The sequence below is a fragment of the Astyanax mexicanus genome, chromosome 17 (assembly GCF_023375975.1).
Source record: "Astyanax mexicanus isolate ESR-SI-001 chromosome 17, AstMex3_surface, whole genome shotgun sequence".
In the NCBI taxonomy this organism is placed as follows: domain Eukaryota; kingdom Metazoa; phylum Chordata; class Actinopteri; order Characiformes; family Acestrorhamphidae; genus Astyanax; species Astyanax mexicanus.
Window position 1 is genome coordinate 13,731,154 of NC_064424.1, and position 13,938 is coordinate 13,745,091.

Sequence of the window (13,938 nt, forward strand, 5' to 3'; positions counted from 1 at the left end):
ACCATTATTTTGAAAAAAGCCAACTTCTTTTTTCTGGAGATCCCAATAACATACTGCTCAGTTTAATACATAATGTGGCTCAGTGCTCACCTGTTCAATAGGAATTGTCATGTCATCCTTTTTAGCTCTAATCTGTCTCAGTCAAATGCATTGCCAAAATTTACTTATTATTTACTCTGCCTCTCCACTGTTTGCTTGATAATGTGTTCCATACTTGGCAACCCCAGCAATAGAATTAGGACTGGGGAATGGGCAGTGGGCAGGATAAGAGGCTAAAACATGATACTGGTCAATAGATGCCAAGGTTTAAACTTAGCATGTTTTCTTCATGATTTGATGACACATTAGATCTAATGTGTCATCAAATCATGAAGAAAACATGCTAAGTTTAAACCACTGATGCTCACTTATTCGGCAAACAAATCTGAAGTACACAAATGGCAAACTTTTAATGAAAGTCAATGTAAAAAAGAACAACTGCTAGAATCAATTGAACCAAAACTGCAAAAATTAAAATACAAGGTATTAACAGGAAAAAACAAAATATTTAATGCCGTTTGTGTACTTCAGATTTGTTTGCAGAATAAGTGTGCATCAGTGGTGCTATTACTCCTCAGAGAAAGCATTAAAGAGCGTGAGAGAATGTTAAATATGTGAAGAGAGTGAAGAGGAGGGTTTGTAAATTATTGATGATCTCCGGGGGAACCAACCTGCATTTCGTGATCAGGCCCTCAAAAGCAGCTACTATGAGTCAGATGGGATATGATCAAAAGTGAGTCAGGGGTTCATACAGGGATTTCTGTGCAAGTGGTATTTACTCGTTATAGACGCCCTGCTGAGAAGCAAACAAGTAGAACCTCCTGAACCAAACAAATACATTTCGAACTGATTCAAGCTATTGCATTTTAGACTAGACTAGACTAGACTAGAATACTGTTTACATCTGGTCACTTCATGAAATTCATGTATTGGGATTGTAACCATATTAAGAATAAAGCCCAATCTCAATTCACCCCTTGGCCCTACCACTTATCCCTAACCCTCTGTTTTACGCGTTCACGCCTAGGGTAGAGTGTTCTGATTCTTGTTAGGCTGGAGAAGTGTTAGGGGTGTATGTCACAAGCGACCAAAAATAATGATTAACACCACATTACCATAGTTTAATGTGTAGTTTCCATGTTTTAAGTCCATTTGGCTACTAGTATGTCTTGGTAGCTAGCTAACTAATTGAAATGTCCTGTTCCACCTTAAATGGTGCAACAGACAGCAAAGTATGCATTATTTAAGGTTAAACGGTAAAAATAAAAGCTAATAAAGATAGTTTCTGGTCCCTAACAAAGAGGAATTAAGGGTAAGACAACAATAATAATAATAATAATAATAATAATAATAATAATAATAGTAATAATAATAATAATAATAATAATAATAATAATAATAATAAAATGCTGTACCACCTGCCCCCTTTTTGAAAAAAATACAATACCTTAAAATAAACTAATGTCCAGCAGTTGTCTCAATTACTAGGGGAAGGTTTACACTCGAAAACAAGGGTTAGGAGTAAAAATTAGAAATGAGATTGGGTCTAATTGTGGACGCATTTATAATTGATACACTTGATTTTGGTTGTAGTGGGAGGAGTTAGATGAGTCTACAAATACATAACATCTCACTCAAATGCATCTTAATCCATAATAAATGTGTCTTTGTTGTGTGTACATCCAGATAAAGTCAAATAAAGTGACCAAGTTCAAACAGGACTGAGATATCTTTAAAAAACTGTACTGATGATACTGTTAGTAATTCAAACTGTTGTACCCAAATTCAACATCTATTACTACTATTCAATGACTAAGACCTGAAACATATTCACTGCAAGGATGCAAATGCAGAGCTACGCAGAACACCATTGAGACTTTCGATGATAAAACATGTGGCATGGTGCATTACACATGCATTGCCTACTTCCTTTAAGTGTAGCTCAATAAATATGACTAGCACATATTGTCTACATTTTAAGTCACTCATTGTTCATGTTAAATGTTTATCTTCCTTCTGAAATCCACACAAGGTCTGCATGCAGCCACAATATTAGCATAAAAACACCACAGATGTACTAGCCACCTAAATATTATGGTATATGCATTTTATGTAATTTTCTTTTGTGAAGGTACTCCATAAAAACTGAATGAAATCATCAGCAGTTTTGTAAATGTACAGCACATTTTGGTGACTATCCTAAGACTATAACACAGCTAGTTTTAGAACACAGTATTTTGAAAAGGAAAAAACATTGTACCAGTGTCATCTTATATTAAATGTTCCAATTTTGTAAAATAAAAGATTAAATATTGTAAAAGAAATTGGTGTAAATTAATCTAATGGAATTTGCCAGACTAAAAAAAAATCACCAAGTAAAACCAATTCATCTTGAATAGGGCTTAATCAGATATTTTAGTCGTACTCCAGAGCTGAACAGGTGTCTTACAGCACCGATTCTGGTAGTCCAGAATCAGACATGCTGGTGTATTAAGCCTAATACCACAAAGTGCCATTATCTTACAGAGACCGCAAGCATGAGGTTAAGAGGGACAGCAAGCAAAAAGGAGGTGGTTAAAGCTTTGTTTCTTTCTTCAGTCTCAGTCTCTAATGTCAATGGCGAAGGCTATGCCACCAATTAGACGGTTCCACCACAACAACAAGAGCTCTCAGTCAGACTGAATCTACCAGGTGGAAAAGAGTTCTCAAGTAGCCAATCAGCAGTCACTACCCTGGCTCCCGCGAGTCTACTGAGACAAATGTAATTGAGACAGCATGATCGCACTGATTGCGATTAAGAGCTTTTCCTCTCCATCCAGTCCTGGATCCAGTCCTTCCACTGCTCCAACCTGCCAGATGTAGGGACTGAAGAATGGTATTTACGTGATTATGACAAAAGATTTAATGGCTAGAGCTTAAAGAGAAAAACGTAAATGGTAAGCAATAGAAAAGGATATAAAGAAAGAATGTAAAGAGAGAAGAACACAAGAAGAAAGACTAGAGACTAAATAAACGAATGAGATTGAATATCCAGAGAGGACAGTGTTTACCCTCCCTGATGTGGATGACTGCATCTGGATGAAAGTAATCCCTGTGCCGGGTAGCGAGGAAGGTCAGATTGTAGAGATTAAGGGGCAGGATCAAAACATCAATTTGCCTCCATCCAAGGCTCATCTTCCATCCGTTCAAATATGGCATCCACCACAAGTGGTTACAATCTGGTAAAAATCTCAATTAGGAGTGTGTCATGTCATATTGTGGGCAAAATTATTGCCAAATAAAATGTAATATTCATTTTGCTGCAGTTGTGTTTTCTAGCACTTTTTTTTTAATTCCACAATTTCTACATCATATCGCCAAAAATCTTTATATATCAGGAATATTGATTTATTAGTGTCAGTTTCACAAAATGTAACAATCAATACTATTCACCGCAGGTTTACTCTATTAATTCAATAGGATCTGGCCTCACACTGGAGGTCTGCAGCCAGACCCACTTCTATTTATTTGATTAGCGCCACCGCATAGAGTAATGAAGCATTTTGTAATTCCCATATTTATTAAATAAAAGCTCAAACCTATAAATATAATAAAAATTAAAGATCACAATTTATCCCAGCTGTAATTTTTACTGAACTGTGTCTTTGTTACATTCGGTTTTATGCAATGTTTGTAACACGTATGCTATACCTGTGCTTAGTCTCACATAAGCTTTAGAGCCAGGGACCACAGGGTTAAATGCGTATGTTGAATTCAGTTATACTGCTGTGTGTCTGTAAAAAGAACGTAAAGTGAGCTTTTGCTCCTAATCAGATAACAAAACTCCTCCAAGCAGTTTCTGTTGAACTGCATAGCAGTATGCAGTAGTGTCACCTTGGAAGACCCTCGGAGTGAGTCCTCTTAAAAGCTCCTGCAATGCCCCAGAGATGATGCCATTTGCTTGAAAAGGATATCCTGGGTTTCTACTGCACTCAAAGAATGTAAGTGAAAGTTATTTTAAGAAGGATGATGTGCAGAGAAAAGACAGATTCTGCATTGCTTAGAGAAGAAGGAATATGAATAAGAAACATGTCTATTGGTGCTTGTACACAACATAAGAACTTCTGAAGAACTGAAAGATCTGAAATCCATGCTGAAAAACTGGCATGGAGCGTCAAAACACAGAACTCAAGAAAATGCCCCTCTATCCTCTGAGGGCAACGATTCTAACAGTGCAAATCAACCCAGGGGCAACAGTTACCTAGACAACCCGCCTACAGTAAAGCAATGCAATGCTGCTAGGTCTTAAAGCAGACCTGCCTGACTGAATCACACAACATCACATTGTCCTGTGTGTGTTTGTGTGTGTGTTTGTGTGAGTGAGTGACTGAGTGAAAGAGAGAGTGAGAGTGTGTTAGTGAGAAAAAATGTCTCTAAGATGACACGAACAAACGCTCAGTGGAGTGAACCAAGGTGCTTACTCAGTACACTCAGGCAATTACATTAAACTGCCAACAGCCTCTCTGTTCACCTACAGCCAATCACAGTGTCTCAGAAAGCAGATGAGCTGACCACAGCATCTGGCTAATGCTTAACCCCTTAAACTCTGCGGGCCCACACTTTAATCCCTAACTTATTTAATAACCCTAATGCAGAAATTAGCATGTTTCCTCTTGTAACCATTCAGCATATGGAGTCCCAAAGGGTTCTATTTTGGGGGCAATAAATCTAATGTTGATTACAACAGTCCTGTGTGAATAACAAAAAAATAGGTAATTAAATAAGCCTCATGGGGTTAAGGGAAATTTTATAAAATGTTATAAACTTCTCTGAAGTTACACAGGCCTACTCATTTGGTAGACCCCCTCCCCTCTCCCAGACCAAGTGTCTCAGACTTCCTTCATTCAGTTTATAGCTCAGCCTACATAAACAGATAAAAGCAGCTTTTTCCACTGGATCATCTGGATCCCAGAGCTAGCGCTATTTGCCACTGACAAAAACTTAAAGCTACTTCAATGATGTATGTATAGAACTTAATAGCAGGCAAACGAAGCGCTCTGCAGCAGCAGAAGTGAGCAAGTGAACCAAAAAACATCAACATCCATCTAAAAAGTTCAAAAAACAGAAATGCAAGTAAAAAGTGAGTAAACATTGGTGGTGTATTTGATAGATGGGGGACAGCATTAAGCTTAGAAAGACTACAAGATGAAGTAAGGGTTGAGCTGAGTTATCACTTAAATTGAACTTAGCTCTGGCTAACACTGGCAGTGGTGCATAAAGCTAGCTGACAGGGTTAACTAAATTCCAAATGAGTTGGTTCATGACGTGCACACAATAAAAACACTGCAAAAGTGTACATTAGCTGATCAACTTACACTGTATGACTTTTTGTTTTTCTATTGCAAAAGTTCCTGAACTTGACCTGCACTTGTTTGTGTATGTTCAGTGTCCTAAACCTGGCAACCTGAGTGAGCTCTCTCCGGTTGTTTGGTAACTGGACTGTGGTAGCCAATTTGCATACTTGCTTTCAATTAGTACATATTGTTCATGTAAACACTAATGATGCATTAGTAGCAAAAACATGCAAATCTAAAACCTGATTTCTCAGCTCAACTTCTCCAGAATTTCAAAATATTTTTAGGAATGTAAAAAAACATTGATATCATACTGTTTTGCAAAAGGTAGGATAAAAAAAAATAACAGTATTGATTTGTAATCATTAGTTTACATGTAAAGACTGATGTCAGACAGTGGTTCATTTTGTATTGTGTTTTAATCCTGCCCACTGGATAGTAGTTTTGGCCACTGTTAGTATCGTATAAAAAGTAAAGTTTCCTTTTAGTACATTTTTTTTAATATGATAGTGTGTTTTTTATGCTATGAAAATGTTTTCTAAAAATGTAACATGTTTTTTTATTAAACAATCATATTGCTTTTCCTACAGTATTGTGATATACTAAATCTTAACCTCCTTATAGTGAGATGTAGAAAAGCCTTAGAATTCAAAAATTGGTGTTCATGACTAAAAACAATAATCTCAAATGGCTCTCAAAATGGTTTTAAAAACAAGCACTGCACAGGTGGCCTTGCATATAAATGCATGTTTACACATTTATGGAGAAGTTCGGAAATGTTAAGCCGGGGCACTCACTGGAGTCTGTCCAGGATTTAGATGTGGAGAATCCAAACAGGAGAAACAGTGGAAACTAATTCAGTTGTATGAGCTAGAATTAGTGTTTGACTGCACCTGTCATGACACAGCACCTGTACTTTGTATGGCAAAATGAGTGGGGAAGTGTATGAGGAAGCAAGTAAGGAACTGAGTTAGTGAGTGAGGAAGTGAGTGTGGAAATGAGAGAGGAAGTGTGTAAGGGAGTGTGTGTGTAAATGGTAGACAATGTTGATCTCAATGTTAATTTGAGTGGTAAACACCGGCAGGAAAAGAGCAACTTGAGCTCTCTCCTGTTCCATTCACTACCTCCTGCTCTGAGAAGAGACAAAGGAGAGATAGAGTGCAGTGAATGAAGGAAGGAGAGACTGAGGGAGTGAGTGAGAGGCAGGAAGGAGGGAGAGAAGGAGGTTAACTCACCGTCGTAATTGACTATGATGATGGCGAGCATGTAGTCCTTCCCCAGCATGGTGAGGTAAATGTCCCCTGAAGTCTCCTGAGGTTAGCTGAGACACATTCCAGTCCAAACCGTCCCGCCAGTTTCTGACACACACTCACACAGTCACACACACGCCGGACGCTGCACACAGTGCCAACCAGCCGGGGACACACTCGCATTCCAAGGGGATTACTAGTCCTCTTTTCCTCTCTCCTTTCTCTTTTACTTCCCTTTATTTTTCTCTATTTTCTCTCCCTTACCCCTTTAATAATCTCCAAACTAACAGCAGTCAAAACAAAAACATCTCTCTCGTTCACTGGTTGGCTTCTTTCTCCCTTCCTCTTCCTCTCCCTCTCCCGCTCAATGCCGGTCTCTACCTCTCTCTCTTTCAGAGTGATGCTGTTTGTGAGATTGCTGCTACCCCTCCTCTCTTTCTCTTCTCTCCAGATTGTGTTCAGTAATGCCTGCAGCGACAAGCCCTCCCCTCTTTCTCTCTCTCACTCTATCTGTCTCTCTCTCGTTCTCCCCTGGTGCTGATGATGATGATGCCTTAAGGACGGCTGAGCATCAGTCAGAGAAGAAAAGCTCCACTGAAAAACACAGAGAACACACAGTGATCACTGAGTGAGTGTGAAAAGGTGAATTAGATATTAACTGTGACAATTAACTGCACCATGCATCTGCTTTCATTTATGCAATAAGATGTAATAAGATGGCATTCTGTTTGAAACACAGCGTGCATCTGTCTGGGATGGCTGAGATGGGATGAGATAAGAGACACCAATCCAGGCCCACACAAAGAGTCAGGAGAACCTCCATCTGTCAAAAAAAAAAAAACACCACGCAGACTGGGAATCACTATCGGCTTCTCCAGTTCTGTCAAAGCCCGACCCCAAAAGGGCAAGATATGCAAAGCATCCCCAGCCTAGAATGTGTGTGATCTGGAGCACTGAACAGAGGTGCACTGATATAGCAATATATATTAGTACACTGGTAATAAGTAACACACAGTATGCAATGCATGTTAGGATGCTTCACTCTAATAATTAACATATTTGTATGTAAAAAAAGGAAAGGAAAACAAAAGGAAAAGAACCAACAAAAAAGAAACAGAAAAAAATAAAACTGAACCACAATTCATTCATTTTCTCACTCTAAAAGTGGACAGAGTGTGGAGAATATTCTGGTCCACCTTAACTAGCCACCACGTCCATAGTCCGTCATGGTCCAGCCTCCACTTGCGTCATCCTCCTCGCCTTTATCTGGTTGCCGTAGCAACGCTGGTTCCCTCTCGAGCGTCTGTGTTTTTTTCTGTAAGAAGAAAGAAGAGTGCAGCTCTGTGGAAGCCTGTTTCCACCAGCAGAGGAGAAATAAATGACACTCGTGTATCAGTAGTTTGCCTTACATTGGAAGTTTGACCTTTTACTTCAAATAAAGCCGTATTTTCTCTAAATGTTGCCTCTTATCTTGATTTTGCAGTACTTGTGTCAAAAAGGGATTATTTTGTCAATACTGTTACTTACATCTCTGAATTTTGACTTGTTAAATGGCCCGTAGTAGGGCTGCACAACATTCAAAATAAGAAACACTGTGATTTTTTTTAGTACTGTGATATAACAAAATTTTTCCACAAACGTTCAATCCTTATGCCTCAAGATTTATAATAATTAAATATAAAGCAAAACTTGGCCTGTCACAATAATAACATTAGTGACTTATCATATAATAAATGGGCACCTCAATCATTTTTGATATTCATGATATTGTCAATTGTGGTTATTTGTATGTTCACATGTGTAACAGTAAAAAGTCTTTTGGCGGTTGGTGTAGTGCAGTGGATAACACCACCACCTGCCAGTGAGCTAATGTGTGGGAGACTGGGGTTCAATTCCAGGTCTGGGTGACTGGATGCTGTGTTACACAAATAACAGGCCAAATACAACAAACTGACAAAAAACAGATTTAACTGAAAAATCCCATTTTACCCCTTAGTTCTACCACTTACCTCACTTACCACTTACCCCCCACTATATTACCACTGAATAATGTGTAGTTTTAAGGTTTTATAGCCATTTTCCTCATAACAAGCCTAAAAAATGCTTAGTAGTTAACCTCAGTAGCTTTCACAGAAGACAGAGGCTGCAATATTTACGGTGGAATGGAAAAATAAAAATAAAAGAAATATCAGCAGCATCCGCAGCTAGGTTTGAGCAGCAGCTATGTTGCTGAAGTTTAGCACTGCTTAGGTTAGCTAACCGTAGCAAGCTAACTACAGTTCTGGAAAAATAAGGGACCACTTTAAAATTATAAAAAAAAAAACACCCAATTGAAAACCTCTGGGATATAATCAAGAGGAAGATGGATGATCACAAGCCATCAAACCAAGCTGAACTGCTTGAATTTATTGCACCAGGAGTGGCAAAAAATTATCCAAAAGCAGTGTGTAAGACTAGTGGAGGAGAACACGCCAAGATGCATGACAACTGTGATTAAAAACCAGGGTCATTCCACCAAAATATTGATTTCCCTTTCCCTTATAAAAATCTGTTACACTCGGGAAAAAAGCATTAGGGGTACAAAAGAGAAATTAAATGACGTCTTAATGTCACAACCCTTATCTCTCCTCTCGTCCCTCACCTGTAATTCGTGCTCGTTTTGTGCTATATGTGATTTTAGGGCTCAGAAATGAGATCTGCGCGCAGACCCTTCTCGATTTTTCACACAATGCAATGAAATTACTGCTCTAAAAATAGCCACACAAGCCCACACGAATCACACTCAGAGCAGACGAACCAGGACAGGGCGCTTAATCGAGCTCCGCTCACACACGCAAACATGGCGGACGACAAGGTTTGTGGCTTTTTTTGTGCTGGTTTTCTTTTAAAGCTCAATAACTCTTGGTTTATAACTGTTTCTGAAGCCACTGCGATGTGAGTCAGTTGTTCAGCTAATCTTTATCAGTGGTGTGAGCTTTATTAAGCGGGGTTGTCGTATAAATATATAAACACGTTAGTTTAGTAGTTAAATAATCAGTTATTCACAATTAACTCTGTTACAGCGTTTAATTCTCTTTTCTGATATGTGCTCTACGTTGATTTGGATATATCAGGTGCTTTTATTTAGCTTTTAATGCGTTTTAAATGGTCTGTATGCTGAGTTTTAACGTTAACGTTACCCCTGACATCCTGTGTTCTGTGTAGAGGTAGGTAGCCCAGGTCCAGAAAGTAAAGATCCAACCTGGGGTTTTATACCAACTGCCAGCTCGGCTGCAGCAGAGCCGCCTAGGCAGTTGGTACAAAACCTTGGGATGGATTTTTACTTTCTGGACCTGGGTTACTCACCACTAGTTCTGTGGTAGTTTGTGGTGTTCAGGCACTCCCTGCAGTGACTCATAGCCTCCATGGTGGCTGGCTGGTATTACGAGCTACATATTTGTGTCTACACAAAGAACCAGTTAAACGTTTGGAGACACCTCTTCTCATTAAATGTGTGTTTTCTTTCTTTTTATTATTTTTCACATTCTAAATTTTAATACAAATTGAAGGCATTAACCCAAAAAAGTAAAAGTGTGGGGTGATACTAGTACATCTCATTAAATTAGAATTTAATTGAAAAGTTACTTTAACTTACTTTCAGTTAAAAATGTAAAACTCCTATAGTGGTATCACACACAGAGTGTATGTGATTATTTATTTTATTGTTGATGATTATGGCTTACAGCCAATGAAAACCCCAAAATCAGTGTCTCAGAAAATTAGAATTATTATATAAAACCAATTGGTACTTTTGGCACTGACTTTGGACTTGATATGTCACAGTGGACCAACACCAGCTCCATCAAATGACAAAATTGTGATTTGGCTTCAGAATTACGTTTAAGCCATTCTGCAGCTTATTATGTGTTTACCACTAAATTTATCAGCTGTTTTTGTTTTTTGTGTCTCTGTTTTTTAGGATCCGTTCAGGCAGCTGAAGGATCTAGCTCTGCTTAAGGGAAGGCTGGATGACATTCAGCGAAGAGTAGATGATGAGGTGCAAGCAGGACTTCCACAGGTGAACTTACCCCTTCTTTAAATTACATTTGAACTTTTTGCCTGAAATGTTGTTTTATAAGTTCTATTGTTTTACTAAAAAAAAATGGTGAAAGTGTGAAAAGAATGTGTAATGTTTTGTACTATTACTATTATATGTATTTTTTATATGCATCTAAAAAGGTATGAATTTGTTTACAGCTCAGCAATTGAATTATGCAGCAATTAAAAAAAAAGTTTGTTATTTAGTGGGCTTAACTAACCAGAGGAATGTAAAATGTGCTGTTTTTTTATTTCAGGGTGGGAGTGTGCTGGGCTCTCCCTTCCTCAAGGGCTTTCTGGCTGGATACATCGTAGCGAAGCTGCGCTCTTCTGCCATCATGGGAGTATTTGTGGGAACGTGCACAGGAATCTACGCTGCTCAGAACTTTAATGTGCCCAACGTCGAGCATACCATTAAGAGCTATTTCAGCTCTTTTAGGAAAAGCAAATAGAATCATGTAAACAACTTGCAGAAGATAATCAACAAATCATGCATCTCGCATTCCTTTTTCTTATAACAACCTTCTAGGGAGCACTGTGTGAAAATTTGGCAGTATTTTGCAGTGCAAAATGACTGGAAAGTGTTAATAATGGTAAGAGTGTAGTCATACATGGGATATTACTGGTCAATATGGAAAGAATATTATGTTTTTTTGATATATTGGCAGCTCAGAGGTTTCCAAAAAGTGTTGTAACTCAGCGATCATCAGGTGATTTTTAGAACTAGTATGGATCACTTTTGTTACTTTTATTTATAATTATGCCTGTGGCCTGATTTCTAAAGGGACCTGGATGTAACACATGCAGCTGCAGTGCTTTTAGGAAACTGATCCCTGTCTCAAAGTTTGCTTTTAAGTCTTCTTCAGGTGCTTCAGATAATCATTTGTTCATCTGCTTCTTATGGCTCTCTAACGTTCCTGTCAGCCTTTACAGAATTCTGCACTACTGGGAGATTGAATTATTCAGCAAGCCACCAGTGTTGAATTGCTGCAAACTCAGCTCTGATTTGTGCCTCTCTTTATTCTAGTGGAGCCAATAGGGTGATGACCTGGCATATAAATGCTGTGCATGCTGTATCATCTTTCAAACAGCATATAATGGTGCAATGAAGTGCTTTTGCACAGTAGCCCTACTGGTTTTGTTAATATTGTAGCTAATAAAGCAGCCATCAAATGGCAAAGATTTGTATTAAAGTTTATCAGGGATCAAAAATATTGACTGCCATGCAGTTAATGATTAACTCTGTGCTAAACTGTGCCTTGACAGTGCAAAGTGCCCCATCTCAATTATCTCAAAATAAAAAAACAAGCACTCTTTATCTTTATTATTGTTATTTTTGTTCTTGCCAAGCTGTAGGTGCAAGCTATTTTGTCTCAAACAATGCCATTTTTTGTAACTGTAACTTTTTAGCACTCTTTTGATGTTAATGTAGGTTCTCTTCTTTTATGGGTTCTGTTACGTCATGTTTATGCTTTGTACATCAAAAGCATTTATTTCACAGTAAGACTTTATATTGTGTTTTCAATGCATAAAAGATGCTCTGGCTTTCTTGATTTGCTTCACTGTCTTGCACAAATCTTCTATTGCAAAGAAAAAATCAGTCATTGTAAAAAGAGTTTATTCCAAGTCACAATTGGAGCCTTTTTATTAGATTTGGACACAAGAAAAAGCTGCTGTATAATGCAAAGCTGGTGTGATTTCGTCTCAGTTGTTAATCAAGATGTATTGTCAACATATATTAAATGCATGCTGAGTATATTACTTTTTTCTTCCAGTATTGTGACATGTTACTGAATACATTTGGCATGGCATATTCAGTATTTAGCCATCACTACTACAAAGTATTCTGTACAATTCTGTTTAACTATATACGGAAGGTACAAATTTAAAAAATTTACTTCATATGGATTTGGAAAGAAGCACAAACCTTTTTTCCATGAATACATAAAAAGACGCACATTGTCATTTATTATATACCTCCATAGCAGTGTTTGTGCATGCTGCATTTGAGACCAAAGAGTTCACTGACATTAAATAAAGAGGTTTTAGATGGAAGAGAGTCTGTGTGACTTTGTAAATGTGGTAAGATCATTGTAATTTGTTTTTGATTGATAAAACAGCCATTTTCTTTTGCTGTTTATAAGGCTACAAACCTCCCTGCAGGTTTAATAGTTTTATATGGATGTGCTGTATGGTAGGAGCTGGCTATAGTATAAAAATTAACTGAATTATTTCATAGAAAATTTGATTCTTGATATAAGGGACGAAATCAAAATTGTCTTCATTTTTTAATATATTACATCAGAATTTATATATTCACAGACAAGGGTTTCAGCTAATTAACTGAAAGGAGCAGGTTTTTACTAATATAAGATTAACATTATTTCATTTTATATAACTTTGTCAACTCCATCTCACCACAATAAGTATGCTGTAATAATTTGATCCTTATGACATGAGTGTAAAGACCCCAAGTATCTAGTTTATAAATTAGCTTATGAACCTAAGTATATACATGTGTTCTCTAATTTCACACTATTTCAAAAAATCCTGCTGTGAAATTCGATGTCACAAAACTTATTTCAATCCAGTGTTCCATTAATTTGTCACCAAGATCTTGAAGCATTGATGATGGTAGAGTCTGACAACTGCACAAAGCCTTCTCCTGCACATCCCAAAGATTCTCAATGAGGTTAAGATCTGGACTCTGTGGTGAACTCTCTCAATCCATGTGTGAAAATGATGATCTCATGCTCCCTGAATCACTCTTTCACAATTTCAGCCTGTTGGAATAACCAGGTCTATATTCCGTATATTCAGGTAGTCAGCTGACCTCATTCTTTCAGCACATACTGTTGCTGAACCTAGACCTGACCAACTGCAGCACCCACAGATCATTTACTTAGATAAATCCAGGTGGAGACTTTTTTTGACCAGGCAGTGTATAATAGCCTATGAAACCTTGTTTCACTTTTTTGGCTTAAACTTTTCTTGTTTCAGCTTTGTCCTTCCTTCTCTATAACCTTACTTTAAATTTCTGGATCACTGTTTTATTTCTCTCCTCTCTTTCCTTGCTCTTCCACTGTTAACCTGCTTATCTGCAGTTTAGATAAAAGCATGGTAGTGTACTATAGCACTCTGTTGTGCAGCCTAAATTTTTTACTTTTACTTTCATACTTTAAGTAGTTTTGAAAGCAGTACTTTTACACTTTTACTTGAGAAAAAGCTTGAGTTGATAT

The 13,938-nt window shown here is 37.7% G+C and overlaps 2 protein-coding genes across 5 annotated transcripts in view; one reads left to right on the forward strand and one right to left on the reverse strand.

The window, feature by feature from the left end:
• The window catches only part of apbb3 (amyloid beta (A4) precursor protein-binding, family B, member 3), a 42,036-nt gene extending 32,640 nt beyond the window's left edge, over positions 1 to 9,396 (reverse strand). Inside the window, exons 1-3 of one of the 4 annotated variants that reach the window (XM_049466049.1) lie at positions 9,264 to 9,396; positions 7,819 to 7,937; positions 6,608 to 7,216 (exon numbers count right to left, since the gene is read on the reverse strand). In XM_049466049.1, the coding sequence (XP_049322006.1) occupies positions 6,608 to 6,656 (49 nt within the window). In that variant the 5' untranslated portion in view covers positions 6,657 to 7,216; positions 7,819 to 7,937; positions 9,264 to 9,396. Of the gene's footprint in view, positions 1 to 6,607; positions 7,446 to 7,779; positions 7,961 to 9,263 lie in introns of those variants that run through there. The other 3 variants (XM_007259558.4, XM_049466051.1, XM_049466050.1) reach the window with 3 other exon arrangements.
• On the forward strand, positions 9,375 to 12,754 carry LOC103027663 (SLC35A4 upstream open reading frame protein). Its single transcript, XM_007259559.4, has 3 exons — positions 9,375 to 9,476; positions 10,581 to 10,679; positions 10,957 to 12,754. Exons 1-3 carry the CDS (start codon positions 9,462 to 9,464, stop codon positions 11,149 to 11,151), a joined length of 309 nt encoding a protein of 102 aa, XP_007259621.1. The 5' UTR covers positions 9,375 to 9,461; the 3' UTR covers positions 11,152 to 12,754.
• Positions 12,755 to 13,938: the final 1,184 nt, after the last annotated feature.